The sequence below is a fragment of the Macrotis lagotis genome, chromosome 1, assembly GCF_037893015.1.
Source record: "Macrotis lagotis isolate mMagLag1 chromosome 1, bilby.v1.9.chrom.fasta, whole genome shotgun sequence".
Lineage (NCBI taxonomy): Eukaryota > Metazoa > Chordata > Mammalia > Peramelemorphia > Peramelidae > Macrotis > Macrotis lagotis.
In genome coordinates, this window is record NC_133658.1 from 230,651,721 (window position 1) to 230,667,878 (window position 16,158).

The 16,158-nt window shown below is 36.2% G+C and overlaps 1 protein-coding gene and 1 pseudogene across 1 annotated transcript in view; both read left to right on the top strand.

Moving 5' to 3' along the window:
- The window catches only part of CDH13 (cadherin 13), a 1,354,681-nt gene that overhangs the window by 430,777 nt on the left and 907,746 nt on the right, over positions 1–16,158 (top strand). The window contains exon 3 of the mRNA XM_074209753.1: positions 105–313. Within this exon, the coding sequence (XP_074065854.1) occupies positions 105–313 (209 nt within the window). The remainder of the gene's footprint in view (positions 1–104; positions 314–16,158) is intronic.
- On the top strand, positions 9,789–14,174 carry LOC141504494 (uncharacterized; annotated as a pseudogene).

Genomic DNA, 16,158 nt, shown 5'->3' on the forward strand with positions numbered 1-16,158 from the left:
TGCAAAAAGGCTCTCAATTCAGTTTGATTATAGTCCTAAGAAAGAAGAACAAAATTCCAAAGAGAGGAGTCTTAGTAACATGTTTTTTCCTTTTTTCTTTTCAGTGACATTCAGTGACTGTAAAGGAAATGACAATCTGAGATTTGATGTCTCCAACCCTTACTTCAAGGTGAAGCCAGATGGGGCTTTAGTTGCACTGAAAAACCTATCAGATGTTGGTCCAGCTTTATTTATCCATGGGCGGTCATTGAACGCAGAAGACATGGCAGAAGTTGTGATTGTTGATGGCAAGGACAGCCATGGCTCCTTAAAGGTACAACAGGGGTTGGGGACAAAAGTATTCAGGGCAACTTTCTGGGTCTTGTTTAACAGAAAAGACACTAGGCTGCAGAGTTCATTTTAATGTACTTATGCTTCTAGGCACAAACCTTGGAGAGGAACAGGTTGCATGCCATGGTCTCACATGACTTTTGTTCATTAAAAAAGCATGTTCTTAACACAGTCTACTTAGCCAGATAACTTATTCTCACACTGAAAAAACTGAATGTAATTCTCTTTGTCTTTGAGGAAAGAGGAGAAGGTCAGGGAAGGATGACTGAATTGAACTGGAATTTCTTTTCCCTCTCATCTTTTTCTTTTTAACAGCTTTACCTTCTTTTGGCCCTAAATGTTCTCTCAAGCACATTGATTGCCATGGAGCTTCCTTTTGTATTGTTCAGGGTAGAATCTTTTCTGGTAACCAATTATAAGGGAAACAGTTGACTCCAAATTCAGTGCCCTTTTTTACAATACTAAGCTGTCTTTCCTGGCTTCAATGACCACTTTAACATAATTGTGATACAAAAGAAACACCACCATACTAAAATAAGTTCAAAATGGGTACAGGATTTAGACATAAATAAATTCACAGATCAAGAAACACTCTATCTATCAGATCTATGGAAATTCATTACCAAACAAGAATTAGAGCACATTATAAACTGCAAAATGAATGATTTTGACTATATGAAATTAAAAAGGGTTTGCACTAATTAAATCAGTGCAGCCAAAATTAGAAGGAAAGCAGAAAGTTGGGAAACAATCTTCACAAGTAGGAGTTCTGGGATTCTACCTTCCCCTTTTGCTTTCTCCCAGGACATTTCTCTCTCACCCTTAATTTTTTTTAGATAGCATTCCTTCATATTCAACTTATACCTGTGTCCCCTGTTTATTATATACTCCTAATTGACCTAATAATAAGAAAGTTCTTATGAGTTATCAGCATCATCTTCCTATGTAGGAATATAAACAGTTGAACATTCTTAAGTCTCTCAAGATTTCCCTTTCCTGTTTACTTTTTATTCTTCACTAGTTTCATATTTGAATATCAAATTTTCTGTTCGGTTCTGGACTTTTCATCAGGAAAGTGTGAAAGTCCCTTATTTCATTGAGCATCCATCTTTTCCCCTGATAGAGTAGGCTCAGTTTTGCTGGGGAGTTAATTCTTGGTTGTAATCCAAGCTCTTTTGTTTTCCAGAATATCATATTCCAAGCTCTATGATCCTTTAATGTAGAAGTTACTAAATACCAGTTCATCCTGATTATGACTCTATGATAACTTGAATTATTTCTTTCTGTCTGCTTGCAGTATTTTCTCCTCTCTCACCCTGGTACAACTGATGACATTATAAATTATTTTGGCCTGTAAAATTGCTTTACTCTGTCTTTGGATGGGTTCTACCACTTTAGAAGTTGTTTAGAGTCCTTAATCAAATGTATTTGGAGGGATTGGGGAGAAAGTTCTGAGTTCCTGCCTTCACTCTGACTTCTTAGCTCCACCCACAGGCCCTGCCCTTCTAATTTAATTTAATTTAATTTAATTTAATTTAATTTAATTTTAATTTTTTTTTTAGGTTTTTTCAAGGCAAACGGGGTTAAGTGGCTTGCTCAAGGCCACATAGCTAGGTAATTATTAAGTGTCTGAGACCGGATTTGAACCCAAGTACTCCTGACTCCAGGGCCGGTGCTTTATCCTTCTAATTTTAATAGTATCATCTGGGAAAAGGTGATCTTAAGAGGAAAAATAAATACGACAAAATAAATAGATAAATAACAATAAAAAGATAAATAAAATACCCAAAACAAACAAAAAAGCATAAACCAACAAAACTGAGGGGAATTCAAGGGAAAAAAAACCCAGAAACAAAAATAAAAAAAAAAAAACAACTGCTTCCTTATGCTAAGTAGTAGTACCTCAGGGATGTATAAACTATTATCTCAATTAGATTAAATCCAAAATAGTTGTAGACAAATAAGGAATATGTTAAATAAGCAAGTATTCTAATAAAAGCCTAAGTATATGATTTAGTCAGATTGAATTGAGTTCAAATTCTTACTCTAAATTTTTTTATTTTTTATGTCTTTTGGCAAATCATTGAATCTCTCTCAGACTCAGATTCATTTTTTGACAAAAAGAAAAAATCTAAATCAATGATAGCTTAACCTTATTTCAGTGACACATCTATAAGCCTATTACTTGAAATCAAGAGGATATCCCCACATTGAATAATGTGATGGTGTTGCTTTTACATTACTTTTTTCTGAGGTATTTTTGGCCCAGGATAATGTGACTATAATCACAAAATTATTTCTCCCATTTTCCTAAGGAAGAAACTAAATTTTAGGTAAAATAACTTGCCCAAGGTCATACCCATAAGAAGTATCAGGAGTAGAATTTAAGGTCAGGTTTTCCTGGTTCAAAGTCAAGCACTCTATCTTCCATTCAGTGTTGTATTTAAAGTTAACAAATATTTTCCTTACAATAAATTATAATAATAGCAAAAACCTCTACCATAACAATACCAATAGTTATTTTATAAATTGTACTCTTAGAAAAATGCAAGGAGTATAATTTTGATTCTAAATTCAGTAGAATCATTCACTGTTCAGACTTGGGTCAAAGTAATACTAACCACCAAGGGAGTAAGGAGATAGAAATGTGCAACAGGAAAAAAGGGGCATGTCCTCTTGGAGTAAAATAAACATAACCACAGGATGGTGGAAGGATCCTCCATTTCCCTAAGCAAAGACAGAGAACATCTAATAGTCTAACACCCTGGATAGAGACTGATGAGTTCAGTGGATTCAAGATAATTCAGTGTTAAGACCAAAGAGTCAAAATTTCAGAGGCTTATCAAAGGCTGCATGAATTAGGGATATAATAATCCCTCTGTACTTTGTCTTGCTATCTGTTTCAGAAATGTGTTCAGTTCTGGTTGCTCATTTAGAAAGTACATTAGGAGGGGAAGCTAGGTGATGCAGTGGATAGAGCACAGGCCCTGGAGTCAGGAGAACCTGAGCTCAAATCCTACCTCAGACAATTAATAATTACCTAGCTGTATGGCCTTGGGCAAGCCACTTAACCCCATTGCCTAGCAAAAATCAAAAACAAATAAAAGAAAGTACATTAAGGAACTATGATGGATTCAGAAGATGATCACAATGGCAAGGATCCTAGAAACCATGTCATATCTTTGGGATCTGTTGAAGGGAATGTTTATGCTGAAAAAAAAATATAAAAAGAAAATGAAATATTTGAGAGAGGGTGGAAAACAGGAGAACTGCTTTCATGTCAGAGAAGAGCTATGATATGAAATAGAGATAAGATTTGTTCAACTTGATTCAAGAGGGTAGAAGAATTAAGTAGTAGGAAGGAAACAAGCATTTATTTAACATCAACTACATATAAGGCACCATGGTAAGAAAGCATGTTACAAAAGTCTCATTTTTACCTCAGAAAAATTTTTCTATTTTATGATTGAAGAAACTGGGGCAAACAGAGGTTAAATGACTTGACTATTTTACACAACTAAAAAGTGTCTGACCTCACCTTTGAACTGAGGTCTCTAAGACTAGGTCCAATGCTCTCTCCATCGCATCACTCAGCTGCTTCTAAAAGTGACAGGGATGGATTTTATTTCAAAATAAGGGAGGAGGGAGGGAAGGAAACTATGTGGATTTTCAAGTGAAAAATGCATCACCTCGTGAAGAAAAATACCTGATCAAATGCAACCTCTGCATTTTTTCCAGCTGAAAATTTAAGCTTTGGACCCATAAGTTGCACATCTGATGCCAGGAGCAAGCAATAAGAAATGGCCCTTCAAATCAATTTTTGAAGACAAATTCAGTTGGAGTAGGAAGTCCAGGATAGTAGTCCCAATAGGGATGAATGAAAAGGGTGTTACCCTAGGTAACTGCTGAGGGGAGGGTAGCCACTGTGGAAAACTGGCTCAACTGGGTATCTAAGGATACTACTGGGAAAGCCATCTGAGAGAAAAAAGAACAAAAGGATCTGAATCAGAGAGGAACTTACCTTCATTGTGGCTTCCTGGAGGCGTAAGGGGAAGGAAAGTGGGCTATCTTATTTTAACTTCTTATTCTAACTAAATCTTGCTAAGCTCAATTATTTCTACCTGTTAAAAGGGCAGCTACCCTGTCAGTATCCTTTATGATCTGGCAGCCAGATGTCAAGCCCAGCTCAATTTACTCAATCCCAGTTCTAACTCTATTCTTATTCAGTGCTATATTAACAAAAAAGAGGAATTTACAGTTACCACAAGACAATTCTTCTTTTGTCTTTAGCATGGGTTTTATGGTCCTGTTCTTTATCTGGAATTCTGCAGCTTAGGTACAATATAGAGAAGATACATGGAGAGGGGAAAAACAATCAACAAACAACCTGATAAAAAGAGCCTGCATCTATTTTTCTGTAAGCCAAAGGAAATAGGATTCAGGAGATTTTCCCAAGATTTCAAGGGTTAACATATGTAATTACATCTGATAATTTATTCATTCTGCTACAGAGGTATAAGAAGAACAAATGCCTAAAGTTATGACAAGAGAGATTTAGGTTAGATATTAGAGGTACCCTCTGGTTGTAAGGGCTATAAGACAAAGGGATGAATGTATTCTGAAGGAGCCCAGTGAAATCCAAAGGATCCCTTGCAAAGTCTTCAGTCTCCTGAGTCTCTCCTTGAGGCAAAGCTCTTTAATGCTCTGGTACTCTTTCATTTACCAGTTTTTGAGCATATTGTTGGGTGAGTGCTACAGTTATTGTTAGCCTTTTTCAAAGCATAACAGAGGCTGGTTTAATACCTAATAGGGACCTGCTTTCAGTCATTTTGTAATATCTGAAACTAATTCTTTCAGAAATCACTGGAATAGGTCTGAAACAAACCTAACCAAATAAAATGATGCCAAAATGCTCTCTCTGCTGTTCTGATAAATTTGGGGTAAGACTCATTTGATGTATCAATATGGTGATCAGTAAGTCATTAATATTTACTGAATGCTCACAATGAAGAACTCTGGGTGACAAAAAAGAACAAGATACATTTTTTTTTGCTCTCAAGGAGCTCAAGATGTCACAGACTAAGAAGCTGAGACAAATGTAGAAAATTATAGATCACATAAATTGAGAGTTGGGAGGGACACTAGAATCCAAACAGTATAAAATCTTTATTTGACAAATGAAGAAACTGAGGTTTAAAGAGTTTAACTGACTGCTCACTGAAATACTGGTAGTGATTAAGAGGTAGATTTTTAATTTAAGTTCTCTGGCTCCAAATCTAGTATTTTGTTTTTGTTTTTTTCCATTGTATCATACTACCCTGGAATTATGTGACAAAATGCAAGGGATTGATTGTGTGCGCAATGAGACTTAGGAATAGTGTAAACTAATGTAATTAGGGTTGTCTTTGTGAAAAATATGGATCCTAAAAGGCATCATCCACTAAAGAGACCAGGAAAAAGGAATATGTGAATGTGGGAATAATGATAATGACATATTATGGGCATTACAAAGAGAATGAAAGGAGATAGTTCTTTTATTCAACAACAGACAACTAATGGATAGAATGTTCAGTTCTTGACTACAGGGAGCCTATAGTTTCAAATAGTACAAGATGGACAGTAGAAAATCATCACTATAGATAAGTAGTGTGGGGCTAAACTACAGAGGAACTTGAAAAGTCAGTGTTGTACTGAGATTAATGTAGCCAATAATAAGGAACCAATATTAATTGGGTAATGATAGTAATGGTGATAGCTTCCCTAGCTTCCTTCACTTCAACTAAAGTATTAGCTTCTGCAAGAAACTTGTTTTTGTACCTATTTAATGCTAGTGGCTTCACTCCCCATTTTATCTGGTATATATAGGATTTGTACATTACTGTTTGCATATTCTTTCCCTTACTAGACTAAGCTTCTTGATACCAGGGGCTGTTTTTGCCTTTTTTTTTTCAGTCCCCAGAGTTTAGCCTAGTTTCTGGCAATTGGTAAATGCATAATAAATGGAAACTGATTGTCTGAAGTAGTATGCAAAATATTTTAGAGTGAGGAGAAACTGGAGTTAAAGGAATTAAGTTGAAAGCTTACTTGGGTGTTGTAGAAAAACTGGATTAGACTGGAGGTGGTGGAAATGGAGAAGAGAAGACAAATCTGATTATTTTGAAGGTTTGTGTATCTACCACATGGATGAGTTGTTATGTTTTGGACATGTTGAATTAATGGTGATAAAAGAACATCCAGTTAGAGTAGAACAAAGCTTTGAGAGTGGACTTGTAGTTGAGAAAGAAAAGAACAGAAAGTCTAACTTTGAGAGATAGGCAAAGAGAGGACACATACTTAGGAGAGAAAGAACAAGATAAAGCTGATAAATAAAATCTTTCTTAAAAGAAGAAAAAGACAAAGTAAATTTAGGAAACTATATAACATTCATTAAAAGAAAAGAAAATAACATATCTCACTGCTAAATTATGGTTTAGCTGCCATATCAAAATCATACCACAAGTGATACCAGTTACAACTTTAAAAGCTGTGGCCTCACTCTTTTAAATCCTGTTGTCAAGGGATTAATGACAAACTCATGATATTTCTACATTTCTAATGGTAGCCATTAATACATGAATTGGCAGGATCTGTATAAGGTCACCTTAGATCTCAGGCTGAAGAGAAACTGTTTTATCCCTAATCCATTTCCAGGAGAGGAAGAGATTGTTGTTAAAGGGTTTAAAAGGTAATCAAGTGTGTCCTGAAAGGTTTTGTATCAACTGAAAAAATGGGAGTGCTTTTATTTAGAAACAGCCAAGGGGAAGCTGCTAGGTGGCACAGTGGATAGAGCACCATCCCTGGAGTCAGGAGAACCTGAGTTCAAATCTGACCTCAGGCACTTAAAAATTACCAAGCTATGCAACCTTGGGCTAGTCACTTAACCCCACTGCCTTGTAAAAGAAAATCAAAAACCAACCAAACAAAAAATAAATAAAAAAACATTTAAGGACCACTTGACCTTATTTAGATGATGCCAATTTTGCATACCTATTGGAGATATATCTGGTCAGTAGATTATGGTTTTCTATACCAGCATCAATGGGATAGTCTGATCCTCAATATGAAGCTTCTAAAGAATACTTGGAAAATACTAAATTTTCATTTTTAATGCACAGATGATATACATTATTCAGTCTAAATGGTGCTTTCTGACCTAATTCTCAAGACAGATATAAAAAAAAGTCATTTTACTTTCAAGTGAAGATACTTCATTTTCATCATCTCAGATTAGAGTTAGAAATGCTGATACATATCAATGATTCAGATCAAGGCTGGTTGCAAAATGAAAAGTATTGTTGGAGTGTGTGAATTTGTTCTGACTTCAAATATGAGGAAGTACTGTATTTAGTATCAAAATCAGACCCTGGAAATGTTCTTCTCATGGGGAAGACAGAGGTCAATCAATCTATCAATGATGAAAAATCATGTCTCTTGGATTCCTATGAGCCTGGTCCTGTCCTAAATCCATATTAATGATATAGTTAAACTTATATAAAGTTTACTATATTCCTGGCACCATGTTAATCACTTTACAATTATTATCTCCTTTAGACTTTACAGCAACCTGGGGAGTGAGGTATTGTTAGTATCCCGATTTTATACATGAGGATACTGAGGCAAATGGAGATTAAGTGACTTTCTCAGGTACACAGACTAGTAAATTGACGAGATCAGATTTGAACTCAAATCTTCCTGCCATTAGGTCTAGTTTCTGTCACCCAGTTGCCTTTCCTACAATATGAAAGGGTTTCAGTGCCTTAGTGGATAGAGTGCCCAGCCTGAAGTAAAGAAGAGTTATCTTCTTGAGTTCAAATATGAGTTCAGTCACTCAATAACTGTGGGACCTGGGGCAATTTACTTAACCCTGTTTGTTTCAGTTTCCTCATCTATAAAATGAGCTGGAGAAGGAAATCAGAAACTACTTCTGTTTTCTTGTCAAGAAAATCTCAAATGGGGTTATGAAGAGGTAGACACGACTGAAAAAAAATTAAATATCAAAAATTCCTTTGTTCCTCATTTTTTACCTCTTGGAATACATAAATTCTTCCAAGCCATAGCACAGATGCTCCCTCCTACAAGAAAGAAAATTTTGAAGAACCCAATTATTAGCCCCACTTTCCAAAATTACTATATGTATATTTTCTGTAAAGTAATGTATTATGTGTCTATCAAACATGGCAAATTGAGAAGCCACACTGAAGTATAGTTGCTTTAGAATTCTGCAAAGTGACAAAAGATTTCAGCACTTTCAGTTCAGGAGTTGTGAGATGCTTTGGTCACATATGCTTCCTAATGTATATCTCTCTCCTGTCATAGATTAAGTTAGTACCTGTTCTCTCCCACAGTTTTTATTTGCATATGTGGGATAATATACCCCAGGATTGTTTTTTCTTCTTCATTTGAGTAGGAGGAGAATACTTAATATCAGCTTATCATTATTCTTAGGAAATATGTTTGATAGTGATTATTCCAGTCTCCTATTTGATTATTAGAAGTAAACATAGTAATGTGGGCTCATGAGTTTAAAAAAATAACAGGAGTTAACTCTGGAATGCAAGAAAGAAATCATTTTTTGCAGATCTAACCTATCACTGTGAATACAAGTAGGAAGAGTAGACCAGAAAAGGGTGTTACATTTGTGATTATTGTCTGTGCTTATTTTATTTTACTTTTGTAGAATGAGTTTTTCAAGGAAAGGATTATTTCTTTGTCTTTTCATTCCCAGGGCCTAACAGAGTGCTTGGCATATAGGTGGCCTTTAATAAATTACTGTTGAATTGCTCTATATAAGAGTAGAATATTAGAAACAGGAAGATCTTTCAAGATCCTATTGTCCTATCCATCTTTCTGATGGTTACCTTTCGGCACCAGGCAACTAGATGGTGCAGTGGGTAGAGCACTGCTCTTGAAGTCAGCCAGATAGGAGTTCAAATCCTGCCTCACATATCTTATACTCATTGTATGACCTTGGGCTAGTCATTTAAGCTGAATTGCCTCCTATCCAGGGCCATTTCCATTCATCCTGATTCATATCTGGCCACTGGACCCAGAAGACTCTGGAGGAGAAAGTGAGGAGGGTGACTTAGTACAGCATCCCCTCACTCAAATCTAGTTCACTTGCTTGTCCCGACATCAGCAACTTGATGTCATGTTCTTCTTCAAGAAAAAAGGCCAAACAGTATCATCATCATCACTTTTTGACACCTCAATAATATTTCTTTCAGCCAACTCTTCAAGGCTTACTAAGCATCCTAAAGGAATGATGATAAAGCTTAATAACTTATTTTTATAATTTAAACATATGAATTATAAATTCATTATATGAATTTCTAGCTAGTTTGAATTTGCAGATGATGGAATTCAAATGACATATTCAATTTAATCCTAGAAGATTACATTTATAATATATAGAGACTAATATGAGTAATACTCTCTTCTTGGAAGAAACATTCTATCACCCTGAGATCATCCACAGGTAATATTTCTTATATTTGTACTCTTCCGCTCCAGAGTAAAATGGTCTATTTTGAGATCCTCAATAACTGGAAAAAATCCTAGTGTCTTAGACTCACCATCCTCTGTCCTTTATATATATCCTAATCTCTAGGGTTCTTTAGCTAAATTTCTGGGTTATCCATCAAAATTTCTGTCCTTTCATTTAATGGAATGATGTGAATGGAGGTTGCAAGATGGTGTTGTAGATAAGGTGCTACCTAAATTTGAATCCTGCCTCATGCATTTACTAGTTGTGTGTCCCAAGGCAAAGTACTTTGCCTCACTTTCTTTATCTGCAAAGATACAGGGTTGGACTCAATGGCCTGTAAGTTCCTTCCAGACTTATATATAGGATCCTATGATTCTGATTTTAAGAAAGTGAATTTGAGAAAGACAAGAAAAACAAACATGAATCAAATGTACAACTCTGGCTCAGGACAGGAATCATGATCTTGAAAGTCTTGTCACTTCTCAATCTAAAAGTATTTTCTCTTAGTATCTGTTCAAAATAAAAGCAAAATTATAAATTTATCAAGTAGCTGCCCAGGAGCAGATAGACTAATATTTATCAACAGTTTTAAAATGCAGGAATATCAGGAATTTTAAATCCAATGTTTTTAGGCATGCTTCCTGAGCCTTTCTTGATATTAAGTTCTAGCCTTGCAGGATTCTTGGGACAGCTTGTTTATCAATAGTAGTCAAATTTCCCCTCTGATCTTTCAGTATGGAACTGAAGAATCACATTTAGCCAAGGGGACAGAGATAGGCCATAGATGATTCTTTTCTTTTCACCTTTATTAGTTCATGCAATGCTGTGAGTGTTTTCAAATAAGAAGAATCACTGTTCATTGAAAGCTGCAAATAGGATGAGGCAACCAGAAAAGCTCTGACACAGGGCAAAGAAAGTTACAAGGTCACTGGCAACATTTTTAGTTCTTTAGAAGAATAGAAATTTAGCTTGGTATCTTAGTTAGCAAGACATATAGTTCAATGAGAAAGCTTCTAAATAATGACTTACTCCTCATAGCAGCCTTACATAAGGGGTATATACAGTGTCTCTATTGGCCCTAGAAACACCTTCTAGATATCCTGGGGTATCTACAACCCCAGAATGAATTGAAAGAATGATTTGTGTTATTTACTGTAGACACAAAATTTTCTAATTATGATTCTGCTGTTAAGCATCAGTGTTTGGAGAATGACTCCAATCTCGTAAATACTGAATCAAACTACATGAAATCTTTTCTTCTGATTGTCATCATATTATGCTCATATTGAGCATAATTTGTCAATGTGGCAATCATATTGCCAAACATGGATTGTTTATTGATTATTACACTATTGAAAAGACTTTAATAATTGGAAAGAGCATCATATAGTTGCATTTTTTAAATTGTCTTTAGGGTAAATCAGATAACTTGTGTCAGGTTCTGATACTCCGATGACTAGAATCACTTGGATTTGTTCAGTGACATTGGCCAAGGTCTAGGCAAGAAATTGTGTCTTGCTAGATATAGGTTCATATTAAAAAAGCATTGAGAGTGGCTTTAGAAGATCTGGGTTCACCAGAGAGATATGCTGCTGTGTCCAGGACATTGGAGTTGGTTCTACCCATCCTGCCTGTGCTCAGCCATGGTCACCTTCAAGAGGCCTGGAATCCTCCCCCAAGTCATCAGTCATGCCAGTAACACCCCTTTTGACTCCTCATTGTGCTCGGCTTCTTCATCACCAGGTTCTCCAACAATGGCAGCAGGCCCAAGTAGCTACTGCTCAGGTACAGCTTCTCACAGACCAGCTGGCAGCAGAGACAGCTGCCAGAATGGAGGCCCAAGCCAGGATCCGCCAGTTGCTGCTGACCAATCGGGACCTACTCTAGCACATGGCACTGCTGGGTTGGCAACTGAGGGATCTAGAGGAAAGAGCTTGGAGCTGCCCTAATGGTGGTCAGTCTCTGCAGAGTTTTAGCCTTAGCCTGGACCAGGCCTCCACTCTGGGTCCCAGGACCCAAAAGAGTCAGGACACTGTGGGAAAGGTTAGCCTTACCTTGAGAAGTAGGCACCTGCCTGGGCTCAGTCAGAGAGAGGAAGATTCTGAAGAGATTGAACAGGAAGGAAGTCCCTCCAGTATCACAACCAACAAGGATAGTTGCTCGTGTCACCATCCATTCCTAAGCTTCATCCTCCACCCCCCACCCTCAAGAAGCGGTTGACCAAGACTTCCCTCAGGCTGGACTTGGAGCCTGACCCAGGACAGCCATCCTCCATTGGAACCCCAGACTCAGTGAGCAATGACACCCTGGAGAAGGCCAAAGCTGGGGCCACTCAGTGGTACCTCTCACCTACAACCTTTCCATGTGGGGCTAATGACACAATCCTGCACATCAGCTTCTCTGATGAGGATGAGGAGGATCCAGCCATGGAGGCTCACATTCCTGCATAAACCCACATCCTGGCTTCTCTCCTCCCTTCCTTTCTTTCCTATACTTTGGATCCTACAAAGCAAAATCCTCCAGGTTCACCTGGAGCTACCCACAGTGTACATAGGGCAGAAATAGTCTACTATAAGGTTAAAAGTATTGGACTTAGAGTCAGATGACCTGGGTTCAAATCCTGGTTTTGCTCCTTAGTAATCTGTGTGATGAAAGATAGTCATTAGAGTTCTCTGGGCCTGGATAACTTTATCTGTGAGTTGATGAGATTAGACCATATTATCTCTAAGATCCTCCCAACATTTCATCCTATGATTATTCATTCTGAAGCATCAAGTGTAATGGCAAGAGTATGGTTTTGTAATCAGATCTAGATTGAAATTCCACCTCTGACACTTTAGCTGTGTGAACCTGGGCAAATCATTTCAACCTCTCTGTGATTCACTTTCCTCCTCAGCAAAATGGGGGAAAAAATCCTTGTAGTACCTACCTCACAGGCTTATCATTAAGAAAGCTCTTTGTAAACCCCAAAGTGTTCTAGAAATGTGAGTTGTTTTTTGTTGGAGACCTGTTTACTCCTGAATTGTTTTACCTGTTAGTATGTTTGTTTAATAGGTTAACTATAACCTTAACCAGGAAAGATATTAGAAATAATATATTTCTTTCCTTTTCCCCAGACTCTTTACTAAGATTTCTTCTACTGAGAATATCATACTAGGATATCTCTGAAGTCCATTCCAGTTCTAAATCCTATGATCTTATAGTCTTTACTCTCACTTTCTTCTCAGACCTGGAATGGTCTTCCCCTTCCTCCATTTTCCTCTAGGTAAAATTCTTCCCATCCTTCAAAGCTCAACTCATCTTACTCCATCTTACTCCTTAAACATCCCCACCCCCTTTCTCTCCCCAGATCAAAGAGATCTATCTATCCCCCCTCCCCCTTAAATTTGCATTTGAAGAAGCTCTGCTCTACTCTTAAAAAAAAAGATCTGGGTTCAAAACCAGTTCTTCTGCTTACTATCTTTGTGGCCTTGGATAAAGTGCTTCCTCTTTTGTTCTCAATTTCCTCACTTGTAAAATGAAGCAAAGTGTGATCAGAATTGTCTAAGGTCTATTATAGTCTTAAGTCTCTGTGAATTTAGCTATGAGAGAAAGCTGGGAATCCTCAAACTGTACCGATTTAGCCGGCTTGGTAATTTAAAAACACTATAAAATACAATCACCTAAGGTACAAGACCTCTCCTGTTACTATCAAGGAAAATGAGTATCTGTCTATCTGTTATTCAGATTGAGCTTGCAAATTACCATACAGCTTGGAAATTGAGCCTCAAAATTACTTCAATTTTGGTGCATAGCTAAAATGTTATGATTATGACTTCTTACTCCCGATACAGTTAAAATAGTGATAAAAAGACATGTTCTGTTCATTCACTTAAGTAGATAACAAACCCTCCTCCTGTTCTTAATACTATACAAACTGTTTCCTGAAGACAAGTTTCTATTGAAATGTGAGATGTTTAATTCAGCACTAGAATTGGTTGCCAGGACGGTCTGCATAACTCTATGTCTCTATTTAAAATATATATATATATAGATTCTTTTTTTTAATATCAGTAATTTCTTTATATTGTCCTCCCACTCAAAAGGGACCTTTTGGTAATGGGGGGGGGAGTTAAGCAAGCTGAACCAATACAACAATTACATATATTTAGGGATACAAAATAATGCACCTCTGAATAAACATCTGTCTTTGTATTCCCAGCATTTAGTAGGATGACTAGCATATTAAAAATGCTTTTTGACTAACTAATTAAAAGCAGAGAAGTATGTTTCATAATAGGACCAATATTGGTAATTTTTGGGGGGGTGGGGTTTGCAAGGCATTGGGGTTAAGTGACTAGCCCATGGTCATACAATTCTGCCTCAGAATTTGAACTCAGATCCTCTTGACTCTAGGGCTGGTGGTCTATTCCATTGCACCACCTAGCTGCCCCATTTGTTTTTTAATTTAGCTATTTTGGTCATTCTGCAGCAGTCCTTACATATTTCCCCCCAAGTCTTTTTTTTCTTAATGCAAGCTGATATGCCATTATATTTAATTAATTAATTAATTAATTTTTATCCATTTGTACATGCATATTTCCAAGTTACAAAGTTTCCTTCTACCCTCCTTTCCACCCCACTCCTCTCAGTTTGGAACAGTCCAGTTAGCATTTTACATACATATTTTGTTAAACATATTTACAAATTAGTAATTTTTGGCATGAGTAATTAGGATTAAGGGAAAGAGATATATGAGGTAATTTTTAGAAAGTGTTCATCAGATTCAGTAGAGGTGTTTTTTTTTGCTGTGTGTTTTGTTTTGTTTTTATTCCTCTGGTTGGAGATAATATAGTCCATAATCTGTCAAATACAGTTGTCCTAGCTCTCTGGACTGCCAAGAGCGATTACTTCCATCAAGGTTGTTCATCTCATAATGTTGATGTGTAAATTTTTCTCTTGGCTCTACTCCCTTCACTCAGCATTAGATGCTGAAAGTTCTTCCATGCTTCTCTAGAGTCTGATCACTTATTGTTTCTTATAGAGCAATCATAGTATTCATGTACCACACCTTGATTAGCCATTCTCCATAAAGAGCTGCTATGAATATTTTAGAACATGTAGGACATTTTCCATTTCTTACCATTTCTTCTGGATATAATGCTAGAATTGGAATTGCTGGGTCAAAGGATATGAACAGTTTTATTGCTCTTTGGGCATAGTTCCATATTGCTCTCCAGAAAGGTTGGATCCATTCACAACTCCACCAGCAATGCATCAATGTACCAGTTCACCCACAACCTCTCCAACATTGATCATCTTCCCTTTTTCTCATCTGTGCTAATCTGATAGGTGTGAGATGATACTTTATTGTTGCTTTAATTTGCATTTCTTTACTCAATAGTGATTTGGAGCATTTTTCATATGCTTATATATAGCTTTAATTTTGATTCTCAAGTATTTAATGTTATCTACAGTTATTTTAAGTGGAATTTCTCTTTCTATTTCTTTTTCTTGGTTTTGTTGTTCATATACAGAAATGCTGATGATTTATGTGGGTTTATTTTATATCTGCTGTTTTGCTGAACTTGTTAATTGTTTCAAGGAGTTTTTTAGATGATTTTCTCAAGTTCTCTAGTCATACCTTCATATCATCTGCAACGAGTGAAAGTTTTGCTTCCTCATTGCTTATTCTGATTCCTTCAATTTCTTTTTCTTCTCTTATTACTACTGCTAGCATTTCTAATATTATATTGAATAGTAATGTTGATAGTGGGCATCGTTTTACTTCTGAATTTATTGGAAATGCTCTGAGATTATTCCCATTAAATATAATATTTGTTGATGGTTTTAGATAGATGCTATTTATTATTTTAAGGAAAACTATTCCTAGTGTTTTTAATAGGAATGGATGTTGTATTTGATAAAGGCTTTTTCAGCAACTATTGAGATAATCATATGGTTTCTGTTGGTTTTACTGTTGATATGATTAATTATGTAGAGTATTTTCCTAATTTTGGACCATCCCTGTCTGCCTGGTACAAATCCAGTCTGATCATGGTATATTACCCCAGTAATAACTTGCTATAGTTTCATTGCTAAAATAAAAGGCGTTTGGAAGAACTCTTTCCTCTCCTATTTTTTTAAATAGTTTATGTAGAATAGGAATTAATTGGTCCTTTAATGTTTGGTAGAATTCACTTGTAAATAAAATAAAGAGGAGATCAATGAATTGGATATACAACTAAAAAAATTAGAAAAAGAACAAATTAAAAATCCTCAATTAAATAACAAACTAGAAATTCTGAAAATCAAGGGAGAGATTA